At 53.6% G+C, this 24,205-nt stretch overlaps 4 protein-coding genes across 4 annotated transcripts; 2 read left to right on the forward strand and 2 right to left on the reverse strand.

The window, feature by feature from the left end:
- Positions 1-1,464: 1,464 nt before the first annotated feature.
- Positions 1,465-8,946, forward strand: JN550_001634 (uncharacterized protein; the record flags this gene model as incomplete). The annotated part of the gene is made up of 1 exon (XM_049312840.1): positions 1,465-8,946. The coding sequence occupies one exon, from the start codon at positions 1,465-1,467 to the stop codon at positions 8,944-8,946; it is 7,482 nt and encodes a 2,493-aa protein (XP_049176485.1).
- An 867-nt stretch (positions 8,947-9,813) lies between these two features.
- JN550_001635 (uncharacterized protein) lies at positions 9,814-10,872 on the forward strand (the record flags this gene model as incomplete). The annotated part of the gene is made up of 1 exon (XM_049312841.1): positions 9,814-10,872. The coding sequence occupies one exon, from the start codon at positions 9,814-9,816 to the stop codon at positions 10,870-10,872; it is 1,059 nt and encodes a 352-aa protein (XP_049176486.1).
- A 1,007-nt stretch (positions 10,873-11,879) lies between these two features.
- On the reverse strand, positions 11,880-13,831 carry JN550_001636 (uncharacterized protein; the record flags this gene model as incomplete). The annotated part of the gene is made up of 4 exons (XM_049312842.1): positions 11,880-12,252; positions 12,310-12,568; positions 12,674-13,260; positions 13,326-13,831. 4 exons carry the CDS (start codon positions 13,829-13,831, stop codon positions 11,880-11,882), a joined length of 1,725 nt encoding a protein of 574 aa, XP_049176487.1.
- A 1,274-nt stretch (positions 13,832-15,105) lies between these two features.
- Positions 15,106-23,093, reverse strand: JN550_001637 (uncharacterized protein; the record flags this gene model as incomplete). The annotated part of the gene is made up of 6 exons (XM_049312843.1): positions 15,106-21,098; positions 21,169-21,884; positions 21,944-22,214; positions 22,317-22,552; positions 22,650-22,989; positions 23,042-23,093. The coding sequence occupies 6 exons, from the start codon at positions 23,091-23,093 to the stop codon at positions 15,106-15,108; spliced, it is 7,608 nt and encodes a 2,535-aa protein (XP_049176488.1).
- Positions 23,094-24,205: the final 1,112 nt, after the last annotated feature.

Genomic DNA, 24,205 nt, shown 5'->3' on the forward strand with positions numbered 1-24,205 from the left:
GAGTCTAACGGTGAGATGGTTGTTTACATGTAAAGTAAAGCAAGTTGTAAAAAGGCATATGAAGACACTCGCGTTCAAAGGGCTCAATGCTGGTTCTTTAGCATCACCGCGGCCCAAACGGTTCGTTCTCACAGCACACATCACAGTTGAGCCCATCGCAAGAAGCCACGCGTATAAAGAAGGATAAGCACAGGCATGTGTGGGTGGACGGCTTGCACCTTTCCGAGCCCCGGAATAAGGTAGCAGCTAGCAGGTGTCCACTCTAATTTGAGCCGCAATTGTCTCGGGATCCGTGCAATTTCGCAGCGGCAAGAGGCCAGGCGGGCCCCCCTACTGTCACGGAGGAATACACCGCAGAATCTCTTGTTGTGAGCAGAGAAAGAGTCCATTATGACAGTATAGCAGAGTATCCCAAGTTGTTGCAGACAGCGCAATCGCGTCTTTGGCTGTGTTGGCAGAACATTTTGGAGGGAGACGAGCGAATCAAAAACGGCCAGACCTCATTAGAGAAATGGGTCAGGGTCTGCCCATGTGCTCATGGAGGGGCCCGCCTGTCAATTCTGAAATGGGCCGGGATAAAAGGGGGTTGTTGGGAAATACGCGGGCGGTGGGACAATCCCGCATTGTCCCCGGTGGGCGAGGCCCCGGCGCCCAGGTACCTCGCAACAGTCGACGCGCAGCTCATCACCAATGGGGCACCGGGGGGGCCAGAACAGGAAAGGCGGCATTTAATTTCGACAGCTCTTCCCAGCTCCTGGTCCTGCATTGGCGCACAGCAAGGCGTGGCAATCCCTGGCCAAATCATCGCGTCCAGTCCCGGCAGAAAGTCCAGTGTGCTGCACTCCTGTACGTCCAGTCCAGTGCTGCTAACAAGGTCTGACCTATGTGTGTGTCTCTCTCCGCGCTCTCCACACACGTCTCCCGCGTCTGGCCTACGTATCGTCGTTTGTTTGCTTGTCGTCCGTTGTCCGTCCGTCGACTCGAGTTCATCAGTTTCGACTGCCCAACCCGCCGACTCGACCCTCAGCTTCCAAGCCGACAAGCGACTGCGATCCGATGCATTCGACAATCGCTCAGAGTCGTGCTCCTTTCCCGCTCCTTTAATATTCTCTTCCGCCTCTTCTCCAGCGCTGCCTCTTTATTCTTTGGGCCACCCGGACCCCTGGGTCTCATACCACTCATTTTCCATCCAGCCCAAAGAAAAAAACGCGTCGCGAACGACACGTCCCGAGAAGCCCCCTGATAGCCTAGAGTTGTCCGCATGACTCTTGGGCTGCAGAGGTGTTGATTGGCGACGCCAGAGAAGAATTTTGAGACTCAGTAGCAGGCGATATTCCCTTCGTCTGCGCTGATCTCACATTGGTACGCTCCCGCCACAGGCAACATCCCGGCGACCCGCCTCACCTGGCCATCATCCAGAGCCTCCCGTCTCGGAGTGCCTAGTCGTGATGCGCGTCGCAGCCTATGAAGCATCTCGTCACTAACATCTCTTGTCGGCATGAAGGCGCCTTGAAGACGTCTCCCCCAAGGACCCCGAGCTCTCCTAGTGCTGCCGCACGGGACAGCATAGGAGCCTCGCCATCTCGAGCCCTACATTCGCCGAGATCTCCTGCCTTCTCCACCAGCTCGACCGTCGACGGCTCTGACGACGGCATCTCGTCCTCCCCCGTGCTACCGTCGCTGCCCGCCCCGAAACTGCCGGATCGAGCACGGGAGCATCTACGAAGAGTCGACTCGCCTCAGTCCGAATCCGAGCCCGAGGATCGCAGTGCTCAGTACGTGACCGCGAGCTGGGGTTCTCCGTATCCACCCAACGCCCGGCGTCATCTTCGACGGCAGAGCTTCAGTAGCGAGCCCTCGGACGATTCGCCAATCCATCAGCTCGAGATTGCGACTCCCTTCCTAAGAGCAGTCCCCGGAGTTTCGCCAACTGGTCAGGTCCAGTCGCAGCAATCTCGTCTGTCAGACAGCGCAGCCGTGCTTCTGAACCGTGCTCGAAGACCCCTTGGTGGCATCACTGAGGAGTGGATTCGTGCTCACACAACCAACGATCTCACCTCGGAGCACCGCCATTGGCTGAGCGACGGGGATTTCAGCGAGCACTCTTCATTGAGCGGCTCTGTTTCTGGCGACGACGCTGGTTGGTTTGAGGAGACCGACCCTCGCACGCCACGACCAAAGGCGATACAAGCCCAACGACTGCTTCAGCAGCCCCGCCGGACTTCACGTCGCCACCCCAGATCCCGTTCTAGCAGCGAGACCCTCAAGCAAGCAGTGTCGAATAGTGTCAACACTGCCACCGCAGCCATGGACAGTTTTACTCTAGAACTGGGCCATGCTGCCCAGGATGCCGCCAGCATTCACACTGTCGAATCTACGTCAGAAGCGGCCAAGGTGGAAACCCCCGGTTTTGAGCGGAAGGCGAGCGTGAATGGCTCGATTCAGCTTCCCGCTACTCCCACAAAACCTACCAAGCCAGTTTCGGCTCAGACGCCCCGGCTCAAGAAGAAGGTACCATGGAAGGGCAAGAACATTATGGTTCATCTTCCTCGGGATGAAGAGAGGGGCTATGGTACCCAGAGGCCCATCCCACTGACTGCGGAAAAGACCGCAGAAATGTTCCGTTCATGGGACGAGCTGGGCTACAACACGCGAGGCTTCGACTTGGATGCCGCCTTCGAGGTCGAAGACACGTCCCTCGACCCTTTGGAAGCTTACTCGCAGAGCCGAAATCTATGGCCAAATTTGGATGATATTGCTAGAGACCGGTCCAATGGCAAGTACAAGGTCACGTTACCGGATCTCAACGCCTGGAAGGACTACGTTAATGAGCTGAATGAGGCCAAGCTTAGGGCGCTTGGTGTGTCCTTTGGAGATGAAGAACCCGCAGAGCAGCCCTCAATCTCCCCTGCGCCTTTGAACATGATGCCGAACCAATATCCTCCATTACCGTTTTCGCCCCCTATTCCGACTGGGTCCGCAGCGAGCGCTGGCCCCCAAGGCTTCCCTTTTCCTGGCGCTTTCCACGGTACTTCCGCTACACAGAGCCCTACAGTTCCCTCGGTGGCTTCGCCGCTATCCTTCAACGGCTTGCCAGGCAAATTCAACCCACGTGCCTCTATCTCAATCTCGCCTAATGAGCTTCCATTCCACTTCTCTGGTCAACCGTCCCCGCACGGCTGGTCTCCCCAGTCGATGCTGCTGCAACAGCAGTTTGGCCGCAGTGGTTCTCCCTCAGCCATGAATCTGGGCTCGATCAAGTCCCCAACATCGCCCTTCCAGCACGAGGGGATACCTTCGCCACTTGGGCTGCACCAGCGACACCAGTCCTTACAATTCCCAATGCTTCCACACCAACAGCTCCAGCGCCAGGATTCCGCAAGGGCATCTCCGCGCTTGCAGGAACTGCGTGAGGTGGACGAAGAGACTCAGAGCAACCCATACGAGAACAAGAGCCCCTCCAAGACGCCCGAAGCTGGTCAATTCATCAAGCACAACGCCAGTGCTAGTCTGCAGAAAGAGATTGATGATGCCGAGTACCACTTGGAGGAGCAGTTCCGAGAGCAGCTGGAACATGAAGATTATAGTCCTCATCAAGAGAATGAGAAGACGGAAGCCGGCAACGCGCCTATAGACCCTGCTAACGTTCCCTTGCCGCTACACACGAGAGGCCCATCCGTTCATTTTGGAAACTTTGGTACGGATTCCGATGAAGGCCCTGTCCTGCACCACCCTCGACCGCACAGCCGTGGTCACTCTCTTACCCAGAAACCCTTCTTTGACAATGACGAGGTACGGGACAGCACCGACGAGGGTAGCATGAACAAGCCGCAAACCTTCAGCCAGCAGAAGAACGATGAATCTTACGAGATTGAGACCAACCCTAGCAACTTGGGAACACCAGTGTCCAACTTCGGCATGTCGAACGCTTTCCACGACCGCTCATTCTCGAACACTAGCAACCCGTGGGCCGAAGTTCAGTCCTTCAACGGTAGCAAACCACCTTCACGCCGCACCAGCCATGCCAGCAAGCCGTCTCTGTCGAAGCTGAATGCCAATGCTACCGAATTCAAGTTCAACCCCACCAGCTCATTCACGCCAGGTCAGTTTAGCTTTGGACAAAGCAGTTTCGAACCGACGGCCAGCAGTTTCCAGCCTGCTGCTTTCCAGACCTCTTTCTCGTCGATGCCACCTCAGTCAGCTACCTCGAGCCATTTTAGCGTTCCGTCGCTTTCCTCATCGAAGGGCAGGATTAACGCTGCGGCACCGGTGTTCTCTCCGAATCAAAGTGAATTCAGTTTCCCTCCCAAGAGCGACTTCAATGTTCCCGGGAAAAGCGACTTCAGCTTCTCGGCTTCCGGGCCCAAGTTCAACCCCGATGCGCCTACTTTCCAGCCACTCAGCTCCTTTTCTGCGTCCGTCACAAGCGCTGCGGCTTCCGGCAACGAAAGCGGAGACACCCGCCCGGGCTCCATCTTCGGCAGCATCAACCTCAATCTCGCAGATGTTGTTAAGCCAGCGAAGAAAAGCAAGGCCATCCCCATCGTCCGACCGGCTAGTCGCCACTCAAAGTCTCCTACACCTGGTCCAGCGCCGGCCCCTGAGGACGAAGTCGATAAGGATGGTCGTTTGACAGATGCAGCCCGCCGCGGTAAGAAGTTCCGCGAGGATGTCGACGATGGTGAGGATATTCCACTCTTTGCGGAGCCTACACCGGAACCCGAGCCTTTGATGGCCACGCAGACGAAAGCACCCGCAAAGGAGCCAGTCGTTGAAGAAAGTCAAGACGAGGAAGACGAGAACGCTGCAATTGGCGACACTACGCTGGCCTCGACTGTGCTGTCCGAATCTACTGATGGGAAGTTGCAGTCGGAATCCAACACTAAGGCTACAACCAGTCCGTCTGCGACGTCTCCCGACCAAGACAAGGCCAACTGGCTTCCATTCGAGTTCAAGAACGATGCCGAGGTTCACGACTTCAATAACGCTAGGCCCTTTGGTGATTTCGATCCTTTCCAGAAAGGCCACAAGAAGAGTCTTTCCGCAACTGCCAAGCCTTTTGTGCCTGTTGCTGGTTCGTTTACATTTGGTGCACCAAACCCTCTGGCTGCTCCCTTCGAGCCTATTCTGAAAACCCAGCCTCAGCAGATGGTTGATCCCAGTGAAAGCGAAGATGACAGAGCTGCCTCGCCAACTCCAGGCCCAGAGCCCCGGCCAGTGGCAGATGCTAAAGTACGCGAACCGTCTCCCGAGCCTCCCAAGCCAGCTCGATCCGGATTGGCTGCTTCTCGTTTCGCTGCACCGCGTCAAGGATTGGGTGCATCACGGTTTGCTCCATCGGAGCCTGAGCCGGAGCCGGAGCCTGTGAAGAGCTTCCCTAGCCCTAAATTTGCTGCTTCACCTTCTCCTGAAACAGATAGAGCGATTTCAGAGGGACATGGAACCGACGACGATAAGGCTCGCGAACCTTTGGCGCTTCACAGCTTCAATGAGTCAATCCCGATGCCTGTCAGCCCACCGTCTGTACCGGGTGATGACAAGACCGAGAAGACGGAACATGAACTCACTTTCGAGGAGATTGACGCAGTGATGCAACACCTGAACGAGAATGATCCGACCATGGGTGTTAACAGGACCCTGGAGTCTCCCAAATGGCGCCAAACCAGTCCTGCCAAACACATTTCTCTCGCTGCAGTTAAGGATTCATCACCTCTTTATCTACCACCGCACGACAAGCTCAGAAGCGACGGCCCCAGCCCCAGCCCACGCGAATACAGGACTTTGCCTCAAGAAATGGCACCGCCCATGTTATCGACTGAACTTGAGGATCCGTTCGTCGATCCTCCGCGAAGTGCACTCACTCAGTCGTTCGATGTTGAAGGTCCAGTGCATGACCTGGGCAGCGGCGATGCCACAGAAAGCGAGGAGTGGGATAAAGCCTTCAGTGCCGACGAGCAGGATAAACTTGAGCAGCGTGCTCACTACTTCGATGGCCATGTCCAAGGCTTGGTTGGAGATATCTTGGCTGATCGCCTCGATCCGCTTGAAAAGACCCTAGGAACTATTCAGCACGCCCTGCTTGCTATGTCTCGCCGAACACCGTCCAGCCGCCCAGAGAGACGCAGCGTCTCCGCTGAGGTCCAGGAAAGCGATGCAGATGACGAGGATGATGACATGCCCGTTGCTCGTCGGTCCATCAGCCCTCAAAGAAACAAGCGCATGGAACAGATGCGTTTCGCTGTGCTTGAGGCGCTTAACCAACACCACGCTAGCCGTGCATTGCAGAGCGTTGTCGAACAAACCGAGCCAGCTTCTGCACTTGACCACAGCTCCGTTCTGAAGGAGTTGCAGGAGATGAGAGAGCAATTCAGCCAATCGCTCCATCTCGACTTCCGCGCAGAAGATCTCCGCAATGTTGTTGAAGAAGCTGTGCAGAACCGCCTGCCTCCCACTCCGCCCCCGGTCGTCAAAGATGATGATGAGGCGACATTGAAGATGGCAGAAATGCAAGCAAGGATTCACGAGCTTGAGCAGCGACTCAAGGACCAGGAGGCACACGTCGAGAAGGAGACCACTACTCGACGAAGTGCTGAAGACCGCTCCTTTGAATTGCAGCGCCAACTCGACCAAGCAGAAACCAAAGTAGAGGTTGAGATTATGAACAGGAGCGTATATGATCAGCGCATCCATGATCTTGAAGAAAGACTCCAGCATCAAGAAGCAAAGACCGATGCTGAATTGCACGGTCGGAGAGAGGCTGAAGATAGACTTTCAGAGATCCAACGCCTTCTTCGTATCTCTTCGGAGGAAGAGGACCGCCTGCGCTCTGTTCTCGAAGAACGAGACCAGAAGGTCAAGGCCGTAGAACAAGCAGCTGGCAAGAGCACTATGCGACTCGCTCTGCTTGAGGCGGCTCAGTCCAATGCCGACAAGAACCAGATTGATCTTACCAACCGTCTCAATGCTACCGACGAGGAGCTGCGCGGAGCTAGGCAAGAAGCTCGCCACTGGCGATCTGAGGCTGAACATGCACGGGAGTCCAACCGACGACAGACCGATGATCTTGTCGGCGCTGTGGAGGAGGCTAAGCACCTCCGCAAGGTCATCGACACTCTCAGCACTCAACTATCCGAGACCGAGAGGATCCGGGAGAACTGGCGCGCCAAGTTTGTCTCCATGCAAGATGACATGGCCCATGCCGCCCGTGAGATCTCCGAAGAGAACAGCAGACGTACCAAGAAGGAACAAGCTCTCATCGCACGCCAAGAGGTTCTTGATGCTAGACTCCAAGCTGAATCGAGGACTCGTGAGCGCCTCGAGGCCGAACTCGAGAGGCTTGAAGGCGGCGAGCGAGCGGGTATGCGAGCTGTTGCTGAATGCAAGCGCCTGGAAGGACTGCTCGGAGAACTGCGCAGCGAGAACCACAAGATCCAGACCACAGCGCTTCACTTCCAACGCGAGGCCAAGGAGGCCAAGGAATCCGCAGCCACCGAGGTCCAGCGTACGCGCACGTCCGTGCAAAGCGAGCTTGATGCTGCCAATGAGCAGGTCAACATCGCTCGCGCCCAATTCGAGGAAGAGGCTGACAAGATCCGCGCTGAGCTTACTCAAGCCCACCTAGCCAACGAAGCTCTGAAGGAGGCCCACGAGGTAGCGCTTGAGGAGGAACTCAACAAGCTCCGCGCCCAGATCGAGCAGGTCAACATGGACGCTGATACTGCCAAGGCCCATCACGAGATGATGCTTGAGGAGGCGCAGACCACGCGCACAAAGGATCTTGACGAGGTCATTCAGAAGCACCAGAACGAACTCGAAGACCTGCAAACTCGCTTCGAGCGTGAGCTGAACAACAAGACGGAGGATGCCCAGCGCGCAGAGTCTCTGTTGCTTGAACGGTTGAGCCTATCTACATCTAAGACGGAACACCTACAGGATCGCGTAACACATCTGGAAGAGAGAGTGCAGATTGCACAAGAAGCTGCTAGAGCGGCGGCCCAGGCTGCTAAGGCAGCAGGCGCTTCCGAGTCAGTTGTGCAAGTTGCATCCACGGCTGCGAAGCCCGCAGTTACACAGGCGATGCAGCTGCCAGAGAAGATTTCGCCACAGGCCCTCCGGGAATCCATCATGGTTCTCCAAGAGCAACTTCAAGCTCGCGAGCAACACATTGAAGAACTTGAGCAGACCGTGTCCAAGCTTGACCCGGATGCTCCTACGAAGATCACCAAGCGTGACGACGAGATCACTTGGCTGCGTGAGCTATTGGCTGTCCGGCATAGCGATCTGCAGGATATCATCACTGCTTTGTCCTCCGACAGCTACAACAGAGAAGCTGTCAAGGATGCAACGATCCGCTTGAAAGCCAACCTCCAAATGGAGCAACAGGAAAGGGAGAGGGCGATGAATGGTGGCTCCGCCATTAACCTGCCCGAACTTGCTGCTGCTATCAAGGGTGCTGCTACTCCGCGAGTTGCTCAAGCTGTCGGTCCTCTCGCCGCAGCTTGGGGCAATTGGCGCAAAGCCAATCAACCAAGTCTCAACAACCTCTCGAGCGTTCTGTCGTCCCCCGGCGCCGGGAGGAACCAGACCCCTTCCAAGAGTAACCCAAGTCCTGCTTCGCAGAGCAGCTTTCTCTCGGGTCTCATGACTCCGCCAGCCTCAGGTCTGCGTAACACACCACCGGCGCTCGCTGAGCAGAGCCAGCCACAGCCAACAGCTTTCGGCAACACTGGACGTCGTTACACGGCGGAGCAGTTTGCCAACCGATCTCGTGGTCCTTCTGTGACCGCTCGACAAGCAGAGAAGATGCCTATGCCTGGAACGCCACCACGGCGGATATCTGACCAGAGGGGAGGACCTGTGACCCCTCCGATGGTGCGCTCCAGCGGATACGATTCCGATGCAAATCATATCGAAGACTTTGACGACGCTGGATTCTTCGACGACTAAACAGCACATCAGTGCGCGGTCGTCGGAAGTTTGACGAACCCTGGGCAACCCCTGGTTCTCAAACCTATTTCATTTGTACCGAATGATACCAAGGCTTCTGGGAGTTGAGGCGGGCGCTATATAGTGGCTGCCTCCTACCCGTTGCCTCAAAAATTTCCCATGGTTGGCTATATCTTTGCGACTCTAGATTGATACCCTGTACGCCACCTATACTTGCTTTTCACGCGCAACAAGAAGCAGAAATAATCACGCACATACGCACACACTCCTTTGCACCACTATCAACGCACAACAGATCGGCCACTCACGCTACTTCGAGAGTGATGATTTTCATGGGGGGTTGATAGTTCATTTTCCTTTGTTTTCTGTACTTTACGTAGCCGGGCATGAGGAAAGCGGCTTTCGTTATTTCAATTCGCGCGAAACAAGAGAAGCCAGGCTTCTTCCCAGCTTGGGGAGCAATAAGCTAGCTGATTTGGTGATGAACGGGGAAAATTAAGATGCGGAATTTACGGTGCAGTTTGTAAATAATTAATATTTTATCATTAAAACGTGTCCAGAACCGCGATGACTGTACCATAATGGCATCATGTTGTGATGATGTAGGTAACTAATTCACGGATCAGGGGTTGCTGCCTGCGCGAAGCCTCATTGGCCACCCACACAGGTGCCTGCGCCCCAGGCAGACATTGGCAGCGCTGGACTTTGACAAAGGAATTGTTTCACAACATAAACCAGCTTGGATAGTTGTTTCTATCCAGAGCTGACTAGAAGAGACTACGCGTGACATTCGATGAGGAGTTGCGACATATGAAGGCCATAAAAGCCTATATACTTAGAACGATACCTTCCAGAACAGAATACAACATGCCATTTTGGGACATTATCCAGAAGAGCAAGATAAGCATGACGACCCCGGCAGCATCTGTCTCTCCCCCTGAAACGGCGCGGCTGGACACCTACATCCAGAAAGCATGGAAAACAAACGAACAGCTGCATCCTTTCGGGGTCGCCAGTGATGAAAGCGCAGCGACAAACCCAGCCATCGCCCCGCCCACCTTGAGGAGAGGCAAGACAAACCGCATCATCTACTACATCGGCAGCTTCAACCCGCCACACCTCGGCCACCAGGCACTGATGGATCATGTCCTAGAGCACAGCCGGCACGAGGCTGACCCGGACTTCAACGCGGTGGCCATCATCGCCATCACGCACGGCGAGCGCTGGGTGCAGCGCAAGCTCGCCAGGGAGTCGAGGACGACGCCGGCCTCGCCGCAAGGTGGCGGCCTGCACCTGCCGTTCGACCAGCGCAAGGCCTTGCTGGAGCAAGGGCTGCCGGCGTCGCTGCGGCGCAGGGGCGTCTGGGTCTTCCCCCGGCCCCTGGACGACTGGTTCGGCTTCCTGTGGCGGCTGATGCAGGCGTGCCAGGACGACGGCTTCGCGCTCGAGATGCACGAGCTGCTGGGCCCGGACTACGTCGAGTGGTGGCGCCCGCAGAAATCCGGGCTCCACGGCGTCGTCACGTCCGACGTGTGCCGCGCCGCCGACTTCGTGGTGCCCGGGTCGCCGGAGCTGGAGGACATGGTCGGGTTCGCGCCGTGGGAGCGGGTGATAACTCGCGACGGTGGTGAGGGTGATGAGGATGGTGTTGGTAGTAGTTCTTCCCAGGGGCAGGGGCAAGAACAGACGGGAGAGCTAGAGGCTAAGAAGGGCGAAGTCTGGGTCTGTCGGGAGAGCGGACGGAGATCCTACACAATTCGGTTCGTCAAGTGCGAGGAGCGGGCGCTGGATCCCAACCTCAGCTCGACGAAATTACGGCAGATTATCGCGGGCGCCGACACGGATGAGCTCCTGGACAAGGTTCGCGGGGCGGCCATGAGTCCGGAGATGTTGGTTGAGATGGTGCGTGAGCGGAGGAAGAATTAATGAAAGGCATGTTCTTTGGTCCTTCGATAGTGAAGTGGGAACAGATTCAGAACTATCAAAACATATTAAACATATTGGAGTTAATCAAATACGATACCCTATGTATTATCACGTTTCTGTATTACATTAAATCTGTTGGAGCATCTGTTTTAATTACATGATTGAGCGCTGCGATTTCTATGGCAGGACACCTTTGCATTAGGCGTCCAAAAAGGAGAGTGCCCTAATCCTCCTGGAAACGAGTCGCTGCTCAAGCTTTCACCACACTTTCCTTCCTTGTGTCCTGTTCCACGGCAGACATGGTCATACACGATACGGAAGCAACTACACAACCCTGCAGCTTGTTATACTATTTGGGTTTGACGCGGATGATGGGAAAACCAGGCGTACACTTCACACCAGCATGGTGACACTCCTGGTCGAACACAGCGCTTGATCTCGATTTGAAATCACCTGGCTGCAGGACTAGCGCCCATATAATTGCCATCGCGAGCCCGTCAACGTTGGTGCAGACGATGATAAAATGGAATGCAGCTGCTTAGATTGCTGTCACGTCATGATGACTCCGCGCACGAGAATAATAGCGATGGCAATGCTTTGCTGTACCTTGCGGCGATGGTGGTCCCCAAGAAAGGCCGTTGTTTCTGGGACTCTTGACATTGGGCGCAGCAACCGACGTCCCAAACGAAATGGGGATACGTCGTTGCACGCGGCGGCGAACATGTCACCAGTGATCTGGAAACATGACCTTAGGCTCCGAGAAGCGATCGCAATGCAAGATGATGCGGTGTAGCTTATTGCTAGGCCGCTGGAAAGGATGGCAATATTCTCATAGAGCAGCACAGTGGCTCACACCAAACACTAAATCGGGATTAAAGGTTGGTCGAAGATCTACAAGGTCTATACCTAATGATAGCACATTGTACTTGATGAACGTAAGAGGGATTAAAATATCATATATATACACATATATCTATATTCATAATGCAAGAAAGGCTTGTAATTACTCAAAAAATCCTCTCTCTGTGCATGAAGAGGGCAGAAAAAGTGCTGACAATACCAGCGACAAGGGGTATAATGAAGGCCCTTTGCATGGCCGTGATGATGGCGTTGATGACTGCCTCACGCAGACCGAGATCAAGGGATTGGAACACCGTGCTCTGGTTCCCGGCGACAAGACTCTTGATCTCTGCCTCGCTAAAATCCAAGCCTGCTAAGACGCCATTGAGATTTCGAACAGCTGTCGACTGGAAGACCTGACCCGAGATGACGAGGGAGATGACGGTGGCCCCAATTTGCGCGATGTTCTGTAGGTTGATTGCATGAAAGACATCTGACGGTTGCGGGGCCTTCAAGCTCGCTACGGCGTATCCCAGTTGCCTAATTCCATCGATGTCAGTATAATCACCACAACTGGGTACCAGATTGGGGACTTACATGGTCGTGCCAGCACCAAAGCCCATCAAGATGCTGAAGCCATAGATTTGACTAGTCGGCGCCGAGGTCGATAGATAGGCAAAGAAGAGCGCCGAAGCCAGGGTCATGATGAGGCCCGAGACGAGGCACATCGCAAAATAATATTTGACCTTTGGCAGCGCCCAGCCTGAAGCGAGGTTGCAAGTGATGAGCACTATAACGAAAGGCAGCAGTCGAACCGCAGCTACAAGTGAGCTGTCGTTCTGTACGAACTGGAAGTCTGGGGATGATTTATGGGTTAGTAATTGTTTTCGTGAATGCTACACGGGTCATATTCAGGCTTTTGGGGGAATGACGCCTAGGTTGTCTCGCAGTGACCGCTTACAGATGGGTATGTAGAACATGGTGAAAAACATGCTGGCATTGGCGCATGTCGTCGTGATGTACATGAGGATTTGGGTGCGCGAGAGTAGCAGTTGGCCCGGGAAGGAGCGCGTCGTTCGGCTCGTGAAGAGGCAGAAATACTGTTGTATCGTGTAAAGAATTAAGCAGACACCAAAAAGCACGATCATGACGATAGTGCCGGCATCGTTCCACGCCCAGACCGCTCCAGTGAAGATGAAGCCCACTGTAAAGAAAACCCACATTGAGGCGGATAGCACGAAACCAACGTAATCCAGACTGACAATTCGTTCACGTAACGACTTGTCGGATGCTGGGTGAATAGCGGGCAGGCAGAATAAGTAGATAGGGGCACTGAGAGCACCGATAACGAGGTTGATATAGAAGCCCCAACGCCACGTCGCCGACGAGACCGAGAAGCCTCCACCCACAACAGGGCCAAGAATGCAGCCAACGCCCCAGATGAAGCCAATGCCGGTAAGGTAGGTGCCTCGCTCTTGTCTGGTGGTCAAGGCAGAGAAGTGGTTCAGGCCACCGAGGTAGATCCCTGTTCCGCCAGCGCCAGCGAACCTGTTTGGAACCTGAGGGTTAGCGATAATACTTGTGGTGGTGCGGACCGCGGGTTCCAATCGTACACTCGGCCCACGATGAGGGCATTCATAGTGGGTGCTGCACCACAGAGAGCAGAGCCGGCCTGAAACAACACAATGCCTGCGATGTATAACCACTTCATGTTAAATGCGGTATACAGGAAACCGTAAGGCAGGATGACGGCCACGGAGCCAAGGGGAAATCCGGCACCGATCCAGGACAGCTGGGGCACACTTCCAAACGTCTCAATGACGGCCCCTTGAATGTCGGCGGCGATGGTGGTGTCGAGGCCATACATTAGAGATGACAGATAGAGGGCGGCGCATATTAGGATCCAGCGCGTGCCAGTGATGTCGCGTTTGTCGCCATTCGCCGTTGCGTCAGCAGAGGGCGTATCCGTTGCGGCCATTTTCTCCTTGTCGTTGCTGCCCATCGTGTTGCCGGATATAGGAGTCGTCTCTTGCGGAGAGGTATGGTCGTCGCTATCTGTGCGATGGCTCTCCTCGTTGGCGATGCTCGTCTTCGGTTCTGTTGTATGTTCAGGTGACATGATGATTGGTTGATCCCTGCAGGGCACCCAGTAGGTGGCTTTGTCATTCGGCACGAAGAACCGTGACGCTATTTGTTATGGCCACTTTACAATGAGGAACCTGGGCTAGAGATGGTTTTGTGCTCTCGAACAACTTGTAGGGGAAGATGCCACTTCAACTTCGCGTTTGCAAACAACACAAGCCCCCAACATGGGCTTATGATTTCTTATGTCCGCTATCACCGCATATCAGCCAAATACTATGTACTAGACGCCACAAAACAGAATTTTAGGTTGGCTGCAGACCCTGGTATCATCAATGTGACTACGTACCATAGCCGACGCGGAAGGTTCCCCGGTGAGGGCAGGGGAGGGAGGGATTGGTGCACGCCCGCATTGAGCTTCGATGCTTGTTGGCTTACGGGAATAGACGGATATACATGTGAGAGCAACCTTAAAACCCAATGGAGTACCAGGGACGGCGGGGCGTATGCAGCATGTCGGCCGAAATTTTTCGGCCGCAACTGTGGCATGCACTCGGTTCGGCGCGGGCTACACCTTTCCTGTTCGACCTGTTCATGTTCTCTTGATTCAGGCGGTATTGACACAAGGTTCGGGTACCCTGTTAGGCCCACAAAATAGGCGGCTCAAAACGCACCGCTGCTTATTCCCCCGTTATTGCGGCATTGTCGCCAACTTGCGAGCTACAAAAGGCAATGCTCATGTATGGATGCAAGTTGATGCACTAGTAATAATAACCTTCGAACCTAATCTAACCCGGCACGGCGCGAGATCCGTGCTACTGCATGTCCTATGAAAGTGGAGTATTCTACCACCCATACCGACTAGTAACATCAACTGGGTATCCAGAAGTGCTGTAATTAATCGGGAGAGGATAGAAGTATTAAAAGTCTGGCTAACTCTGAAGGAGTGTGCCCCATTACGAAGTGTAGCGAAAAGTCAGAGTTAGAGTTGCAAGGCCGGCGTGAAAGGTGGCTCGTACTCAGCTATGACTACGTAAATGTGTAATTTTGTGTATAATGGAATTGGCTTAGTTTGAAAAAGACGCTAGACTACGCTAGATCGTAGTGAACTATTTATGCCTGGTGTTGCGAAGTTCCCATAAAGATAAGTCCTACTATATGCTTTCAGTTCGATGAAGCCCTATCACTGTCCCAAATAGGTGATGAGAAAAGAGCCCAACAGAAAAAATTATGTAGAAAAGCAGAGGAGTGGACACGGACGAAGAACCCAAAAAATCCAAGAATACCTTAAGAGACTTCTCCCAAACCAATCTACCTAGCAACTGCATTGTCAACAATGTCGAGTGCGAGTGCGTTGATCGTGTTCCTCGCATCCATAAGGTCGAGCATGCTAATGTTCTTAGCAAATGCCACCGTCAGCCAATTCCGAAACTCAGCAGCCAGCAAACTGTCAATGCCCTGCTCTGCTACTCCACTCGCCGCGTTGACGGCCGAAGGGTCCAGGAACAGCATCTCAGCCACAGACGCCTTGATGCCCTGTGTCACGAGCTCTACGAGTTCAGTGTGGAGCTCCTTGCTATCCCCCCCATCTGCGGCATTCAATCTGATCTTGCTGGTAGCAAGGTCGAACTGCCTCCGCAGCTGTGCTGCTGGCGACATGTCACTCGCGTCATCGTGCCCTTGGGCACCCCTGGCACCACCCTCCCCGCTCTGGTAGCGATATGCATCATCCGTCGCACGCATCATCATTGAAACCCGCGGATCGCGGTGCCAGCGAGGCACGTCGGTGGCCGACGCCTTTTTGGCCTGAACCTCATCCAGCTTTATCTTGGCTCCGACAGCAGGGTCGACACACGTGAAGATGTTTGCTTCGGACAGAGGATCTTCAGAGTACCCAAGCCAGTGTTTTTGCGACCTGTCACGGGCCCTCTTACTCTCAAAGGCCGGCTCCAATAGTCTCAAGAGCTGCGCTGCCGTGACTGTTTGACCCTTGGCACGCACAAACAGATTGGAAGTGATGGTGCCCTGTGTCAGCGGTCCCACGTCGCTGATCAGACCAATGGCCACCGTCGTGGCCGGCAGCCCCAGCCGGTGGCGGTACCGTGCAAAGTAATCCATGTAGTTATTGGCCGCCAGGTAAGTGCTCTGCGTAGGGAAAGCGAAGAAGGTACCGAAGGTTGAGATCATAACAAAGAAATCGAGGGGCAAAGACGCAGTTGCTTCGTGAAGGTGTTTGTTTCCGATGACCTTGGCTGCCATGCCCGCGTGAAATTGCTCTGCTGTCATCTTATCAAACGAGATATCGTGATACGCAACGGCAAAGTTGAAGACACCGCGTACCTCGCGGCCGTCGTTCGCTTCCTTCATAGCCTGGAGAACCTGTTCTCGATTGCTCACGTCACAGGAGATCGGTCGGACGCGTACACCTTTAGCGGCCAGTCCATCTATCAAAGCAATAGACTCCGCACTTAGGTTTTTGGCACCGCTTCTCGACCAGATCATTAAGTCTCGCGCGCCACGGTCACTCATCCACCTAACAATGGCTCGACCAAGCCCAGTTAGACCACCCACAAGCACATAGCGTGACTGAGGGTCAAATTTGGCAGCCGGCACCGATTGCTGCACTTTGACCATAGAATCGGGCCTCTGGTATGATATCACCATTTTCCCAATGTGCGTGCCTTTGGAGAACCGGAGCAATGCTTGGTCGAGTTGAGAAATGTCCATAACTGTATATGGCTTTATAGGATGGATGTGTCCAGCACGGCGATAATCATCCACCGCACGCATCAGCTCTCCACCAAGCGCAGGATTGCGGTCCACCACGATACTAAGATCGAACGACACAAATCCCGCGCTCTTTTGGAAGAGCTCTAGGGCTATAGTCTTAGAATTTGTAACATCCAAGCGGCCGACATCAACGAGAGTACCCATAGGTGCCAGCGCTCTTATAGATTCGAAGAGTAGGTCACCCTGAGACGTGCTGAGGATTACATCGAAACCATTGTTATTCGTGGCGGTAACCATGCGTGGCAGGTCTGCAATATCGCGGGATGAAAAGATACGGCTAGAAGGAACACCCAATTCCTCGGCCAGGAAACGGGCTTTATCTGCAGTGCCGACAGTAGCAAAGACGTCGGCACCCTTGGAGCGCGCAAGTTGGATGGCGGCAATACCAAGACCTCCAGACCCGGACTGGATCAGTACCCTCTGGCCCCTCTTCACTCGGGTGACATGTTCAAGGGCATAGACAGCCGTCATATAGACCAGAGGCATGGTAGCGGCCTCGATTGGGTCGATTTCTGGGCCAAGCTTCTGCGCGATGATTGCCGGAACACGCGTATAGTTTCCAAAGTGGCCCTTACCCATTCCGTAGACTCGATCGCCTACGGCGACATGGGCTACGTTCGGACCTTTCTGCGTGACGATGCCAACGTACTCATTTGAGAGGTTATTCTGATCAAAGCGGCCGGAACACAGACCAAGATCCTTCCAGTTGAGGCCCACTGCCTCTACCTTAATCTCGATCCAATCCTTTGGCAGAGGTTGCCAGAGCTCTGTATAGGTTCGGAAATACAGTGAAGTCTTTACATGTCTGGCTGTTAGCAATTGCTCTCTCAGTGAAAGGGGCCAGGGAAAAGTCGTTCCCTGTGGGTCATGGGTACGCACCAGAATGCCCGGTGTCCCAAATACTGCACGAACGGGCCCTTGGCTGTCCATTACCTTCAACTCCATATCTTTGTCGCTCGGCGTAAATGTTGGCTCTGCATACTCTTGTAGAGCCTCATCGGGCACGACCCGACTCACCCACAAGCAGCCATTTTGCCAGGCACAGTCGCGGTTCACCTCACACTCAACGCTGTCCCCAAGCCCTTGCAGTGCTGCCTCTTCATCAATGATGCAGCGGACCAGTTCATGAACTTCGTCATCGCCGACCTCAAAGTTATTGGCATCTAGGTCAACAGAAAGGAATTGAGCGGAGGGATTCTCGGTTCCCAGAGTCCGCAATAGTCCAGTGATGAATGCCCCATCGGGATTCACGGCCTTAGGCAGGCCGCACGACGTAACCCAGACCATTGTGGCAGTGTTCGCCGCGAGGTGTTGGAATAGGCTGATTCGGTTCTGATCGGCGTCGAGTAAGAGGTTTTCTCCTTCAAGAAATGCCACCACACGAGAGTTAGGAGCTACTGTCTCTCGCGCCTCGTCAAGTGGAAATGTTTTGGTGGAGAGACCGCGCTTCTCCAGGGCCTGAGCCAAGTGGGCGAGAAGCGTGGGTGCGCCGTTAGCACCGTGAAGGAGGTGTACAACTGGACTGCCTTTATTGACCTCCTTGTCCTTATCAATGGCGGTAGTGAGTATGACAGTGCCATGGTGGTTCGTATCAAGTGAGAACGTCTCTGCAAGCTCTGTACCGGCCTCGAATCCGGTTTGTTCCAACGCCGGATTCCATGACTTGGCATCCGAATCTGCTCCGCTGATATCCACTAGAACTAATGTGCCACCAGGTTTAAGAAGCGCCTTGCAGTGTTCCAAAGCTTCGTAACTACTCTCAGAGGCATCTACCGCATTTGGCCACAGAATAACGTCGTATGCACCTTGCTGCGCTCCCTGCTGTAGCGGGTCCTTCTGAATGTCTAGGGCAAAATAGTTTATATCTTGGTACTCGGACGTCAGCTCGCGTAGGGATGTAAATTCAACAGGGGAAGGGTCGGTTATGGCGTATTTTTGGTATGCTTTGATCCCATTAGGGCCTGTTAATGTCTTCAGAACCGCTGAAGACGCCCCTATGTCACTGCCACTATTGAGCTGCAGAACACGTATATTAGGGTTGGCGTGGCCAATGAGGCTAAATATCTTGGATAGTTGAGGGAACGGCTTGGTGACCTCTTCTGGGGTGGGAGGTAACAACACAAGGCGTTGGCCCTTGCTCATGGCACGGATATCTGGCCTCCAAGTAAGGCGAGTGAATGGGCTAGAATAAGCCTTGGCGGAAAGAGCCGCGTCGCCGAAATCGTTGTTCAAATTGGTGAACTTCATGTTTTGTACAGATAGAAATACGTTGCCGCTTTCGTCCATCATCTGTAGGTCGCCGTAGGCGCTGCGCAGTCCACGTTTCTCTGCCCTGGAGATGCCCCTTACCCAGTCACGACCATCCAGGAACCCATGCTTGAAGCGCATCTCATCCAAATGGATAGGGAGTTGCACACTGAGAGTATCAGCCTGGCCGCCATTACAGGCCATGAGCCCAAGGCGTACGAGGAGATCAAATGATGCTGGATGGATGGGATAGCTCGATTCGCCGCCAGGGAATAGCCCTGCAGTCGTATTCAAAGCCAACTTCGCCGATGCGACATTGATCGCTGGATCCGCACGAATGTCCGAGTAACCTTGGAACGATGGACCGAAATGGAGCCCCATGTTAGAGAAACGTGTGTACCAGGATTGGGCATTTACGGCCCGTCCATCCATGTTGGTCGAGTCTACTAGGGTGGGTAGCTCAAAAGAAGCAACCTCGACCTTCACGAGACCAGAGCAATGCTCCGTCCATTGATCTGTATCTCGAACTACAGAGGAAACAGAGAAGCTCGACCAACCTGGCGTCTTGGCTGTTGCACTGTCGTCAAGCTCCATGCTCATCACAATTTCGACACCATAATCGTCCTGGGGAACGACGAGCGTCTTTTTAATCGAGAGGTTGCGGAGGGTAAACCCTACAATAGGGAGAGCGTCGGGAAACTCTAAATAAGAATGCTCAGCAGCTACCATTGCCATGACAACATGCGCGGCTCCCGGGTGTAGGACGTGTGGTGGGACGCGGTGGTCATCAAGCCAAGGGAGATCCTTTATGCGTAGAAAGTTGCGCCATTGCGGACGAAGTCTTGTAGTTCCGGCCACCTTGCTACCCAGAAGATCGTGGCGAGGGACCTTGCGGAGACGGTATTCTTTGCTCAGTCGACTCTCAAGGTAATTGATAGGCCCATAGGTATACTTGTACGGAGGGAGATCGATGGCCATGCAACCATGTGCTAGTGCACCATCCTCATCAACGGAATTGACCGCAGCTAGATTCACATCGGTGTTGATGGAAAATAGTGTTCCCGCGAGTTCAACCATCGATCTGTGAGCATCTTCGCCCCTCTTTACGGATGCGACATATGGAATGTTCTTATTCAGTGCCTTGATGATCTGTCCCAGGGGGTTCTTGAGCGCCGTATGCGGACCAATTTCTATTACTGAGCCGATGTTCAAGTCCGCTGTGTCAAGTAACTTGGACGCAGCCTCAGAAAAGCATACCGGGGATTCCAAGTTTGCCCTCCAATAAGACTCTGCCACGTGATCTCCGGGCATCTTTTTGTTCGGCGTGACTGATGACACCCATGGAATCTGGTGGTATTTGCCAGCCGTAGATATAAGCTCTTTCAGGCTCATGAACCCATCATCAAGCAGCTTAGCGTAATAGTCACCCAATGCAAGCATGTGGTGAGAGTGATAGGCAAGACCACCTGTCTTCAGCAATCTGTTGAATATGCCTTCTGTAGTGAGCTTAGAGGCCAGTTTCTCGATAGCTTCAACATCCCCGGACATTGTAATGCTGTCTGGGGAGTTAATCGCTGCAACTTTGACTTGGCCATCCAAACCAGCACTTGTAATATACTCTTGCCCCTTTTTATGGCCAAGCCCTACCGCTATCATGGCTCCTTTCGCCGTGTTGGAAGAAACAGCATAACCACGGTAATATGCAGCCGTGATCGCTTCAGCAGCAGTCAGGCGGCCGGCTGCATACGCAGCGGCCATTTCTCCAGAGGAGTGTCCCACCACGCCGGCAGGACGAACCGACCACGAAGCGAGAAGGTCAACAAGACCAATCTGCAGTCCAGAACACACAGTCTGCGAGACGGCAGGTGTCTGAATAAACCGGTGGTCATACAGTTCAGATCCAGAGAGAATATCCGCAATCTTCCATTCAGGAGGTGTTGGCAAGAGAGAGAGGACGTAGTCCAGATATGAGATTGATTTGCGGAAAACGGCGTACTCAAAAAGCTGTGCTCCCATTCCATGCCACTGAGCACCCTGTCCGGTAAATACAAATGCGGTGCGGACATGTTGAGGTGAGGAAAAAATCCGCGGCTCCTCATTGAGGCTCAGACCTTTTTGAGCTACTTGGTCTCTGTCGACAATAGCAAAGGCTCGGTGGGTAAAGCGTGAACGCTTATTGGAGAGGGTGTAGGCCACGTCAGCAAGCGAATGCTGGTGGACTACGTTTGACAGTGCTTGCAGGTTCGCTTTAAGTGAAGCAGGATTGTCTGTGGTATCGTATCAGTATTGTAACTAATTCAAATTGTTCCATGCCTCGGCATGTTGAGCTTGACATACGTGCTGAGAAAGGAAGAACCACAAGCTGACGAGTGGCTGCATCAGACTTCCTGATCAAGGTCGGCTCATCAACTACAGGGAAATAGTGCGGGGTTTCAACTGCGAAGACATTTCCATTCATGCCGTGACCATTGCTTCCGTTGGTTCCGTTGACCCCATTGACCCCGTTGAGCCCGTTGAGCCCGTTGGTCCCGTTGATTCCGTTGGCGCCGTGGGCTCCATTGGTCCCATTGGTGCCTTTCGCCTCGTTGATGTGTTTTTTGATGACACCGGGCTTGATATAGTTGGGAAGAACATTGTTCACATGATCTATAACGCAGTGGCCGTTGGTTCCACCAAACCCGGCGGAAGTGACACTGGCGCGTTTCACTTTGGCTTGAGGCCATGGTTCAACATCAGTTACAACCCGGGCCTTGGCTGTGTCGAAATCGATGAGTGGATTTGGCGTCTTTATGTGAAGAGTAGGAGGGATCTCGCCATTTTCGAGAGCCGCCACAACCTTGAGAATACCTGGTAGTGCACATGCACCTTCCAAGTGGCCAACGTTTGTTTTGACCGATCCAACCATCAAGCGGTCGGCATAGTTGCTAGATCTTCCGGGCCCAAAGACATTGCCCGCAGCCTTCACCTCAGTTGGATCACCCACGCGCGTGCCGGTCCCATGGCATTCGAGAAGCATTGTTTCTGAAGGGTCTAGATCACCTGCATTCTTGTACCTGTTTTTAAGCCACAGTCAGTGATCTAGAGATAAAGTGAGGTTTCACAAGCAACCTACGCTGCCCGTATGACAATTTCCTGCGCGGGGCCGCTTGGGTTGGTAACTCCGTTGGTACGGCCATTGGCATTGACGGCGGTACCCATGATGACGCCGCGGACAGGAGACTTGTCTAGGACTGCACGGGAAACCGGCTTCAGATACAGAGCTGCGAAGCCCTCACCACGAGCGTAGCCGTCAGCAGAAGCATCAAAGGCATGACTCCGAGAACTTGCGGACAAGGCCCCTAGTTTACTCATTGAGAGGTGAATATTGGGGTCCATGATCCAGTCTTTTTATTTCATGCGTTAGTATGCAGTCATTCGAATATTTGTCTTGGTGGGCGGGGGAAAGGTTTGAAAGGAGGCAATTGCAAAGCTGGATATCAACGTACTGCACCCTGCGACAATAGCCGAGTCACAATCACCGTTTCTAATCGCCGTAACTGCCAAGTGCAGAGCATACATCGCAGAAGTGCATGCGCTATTCACTAGGAGGCTTGGACCCTTAAGGTTGAAGACGTAGTGAATCCTGTTGGCCAGCATGTTCGGAAAGGCACCGGTGGCCGAGTATTTGCCTCCGTAATCCCAGTCGCGCGTCTGAGATACGTAATTGTCCAGGTTAAGGTCACTTGTGTAGTTTTAGTGTTAGAATATAACGACAACTTAGAAGCAGAACCGTCTAGGGCCACGCAGGCAAAGCCGGGAAGTAAGCAATATAGACGTACCCTACGAAGACTCCCATGCGGGAACCGGACACAGTCTCCCAGGTGTCTCCAGCGTTTTCAAAAGCCTCGTACGTGACCTCGAGAAGTTTGCGTTGCGAGGCGTCCATGGTCTCTGCCTCGAGGTCTGTGATCCCAAAGAACGCCGGGTCAAACAGACGTGGATCCTCATCGAGGACGAAGCCACCACTGGCGACGGCAGTACCTGGCCGCTCGCGGTTTGGATGATAAAAACCTTTGGCGGGGAATCGTGGTTCCTCAAATTCACGGTGCACATCTTTTTGCTCTCTGAGGAACTCCCACAGGGCTGGAATATCCCGAACACCTCCCGGCATGTGGCACCCTGGTGCATGTCAATGAATGTTGTATTGACGCAAGGAGGTTCAACGACTGACCAATTCCAACAATTGCAATGGGCTCACCGGATCCACTGTCTTTGACCGTCATAGTTGCTGCTACTAAGACTTCAATAGACACAGGGATAGATTATGATAGGCAAGATGAAATTGTCGACCTCTATCGTCGTGAGAGCCGTTCGTGACACTTGAACTTCACTATGACACTTCTATGACCAGGATGAAACCGAGAGAATTAGACCATTAGATGGCTCTATCATTCAGTAAATTCACATTTAAATGCCACGAAACAGATGGTGACTTGTCTTCTATTTAGATAAATCTTGTCTCCACGCATTTGTACTCCCTTCACCATGCGATGTCGCCTCGACCGCGATGATAAATCGTATCTACATCAACTCTCCAGCCTCAGGTGCAAGGGCTTCAGGAATAACGGCTGAAGATCACCGACAGATCTCGGCCGTCGCCCACCATAGACGTGTTGGCAACAATTGGTATAATGACTACGTATAGTAGTATGAACCCACCCCAACCATATCCCAGTGGGCGGGCTTGAAATGTCCGACAGTATCGGCCGACTTCACGGCGCCTACATGCGTGGTCGGGAGACAAAGATAGACTATCCGGGCTGCACAGTAGTCAGTGAGAAGCGAACTGTCGATATAATCATGATCCGACGTCGTGGGGAGACGACGAGGGTCAAGAGACAGGTGCTACCCAAAAGTCCAAGCCCTGCGCGCCTGCTAAGCTCACCAAGCTTCTTGTGTGGAATGCTGTGATTGGTTGATTCATTTTCCTGGGCGGAGATGGGCTGATCTACCCGTAGACTGATCAATTGAGGCGCTGAAATCGACATGGATTCCCGCATCCCCGGTGCCCCGCATGCTGACTTGCATAAGTATATTTCAGCTTCCAACCCCGCAAGCGCCACGAGCGGCTGCGTTTGTGACTGATAGCGATTTAACGCCTAAAGCTACATGAGAGGAAGACGGCAACGGGGTTTGAAAACGAATTCCATTACTTGTACAGTCTAGTCTAATTAGAAATGCAATGCAAAGCGTTGTGAGTATTTTGCCACTTGTCGGCTTTGCTTGGCGCTTGCTGATCCTAGCCCCTGAGGATTGAGGGTGGTCGGAAGTCGAAATCAGCTTTGACAAGTAGTGGACTTCCCTGCTGAATGTACAGTGTCAAATCTAGGTAACA

Source organism: Neoarthrinium moseri (genome assembly GCF_022829205.1).
Source record: "Neoarthrinium moseri strain CBS 164.80 chromosome Unknown scaffold3_Wmoseri_CBS_16480, whole genome shotgun sequence".
NCBI lineage: Eukaryota > Fungi > Ascomycota > Sordariomycetes > Amphisphaeriales > Apiosporaceae > Neoarthrinium > Neoarthrinium moseri.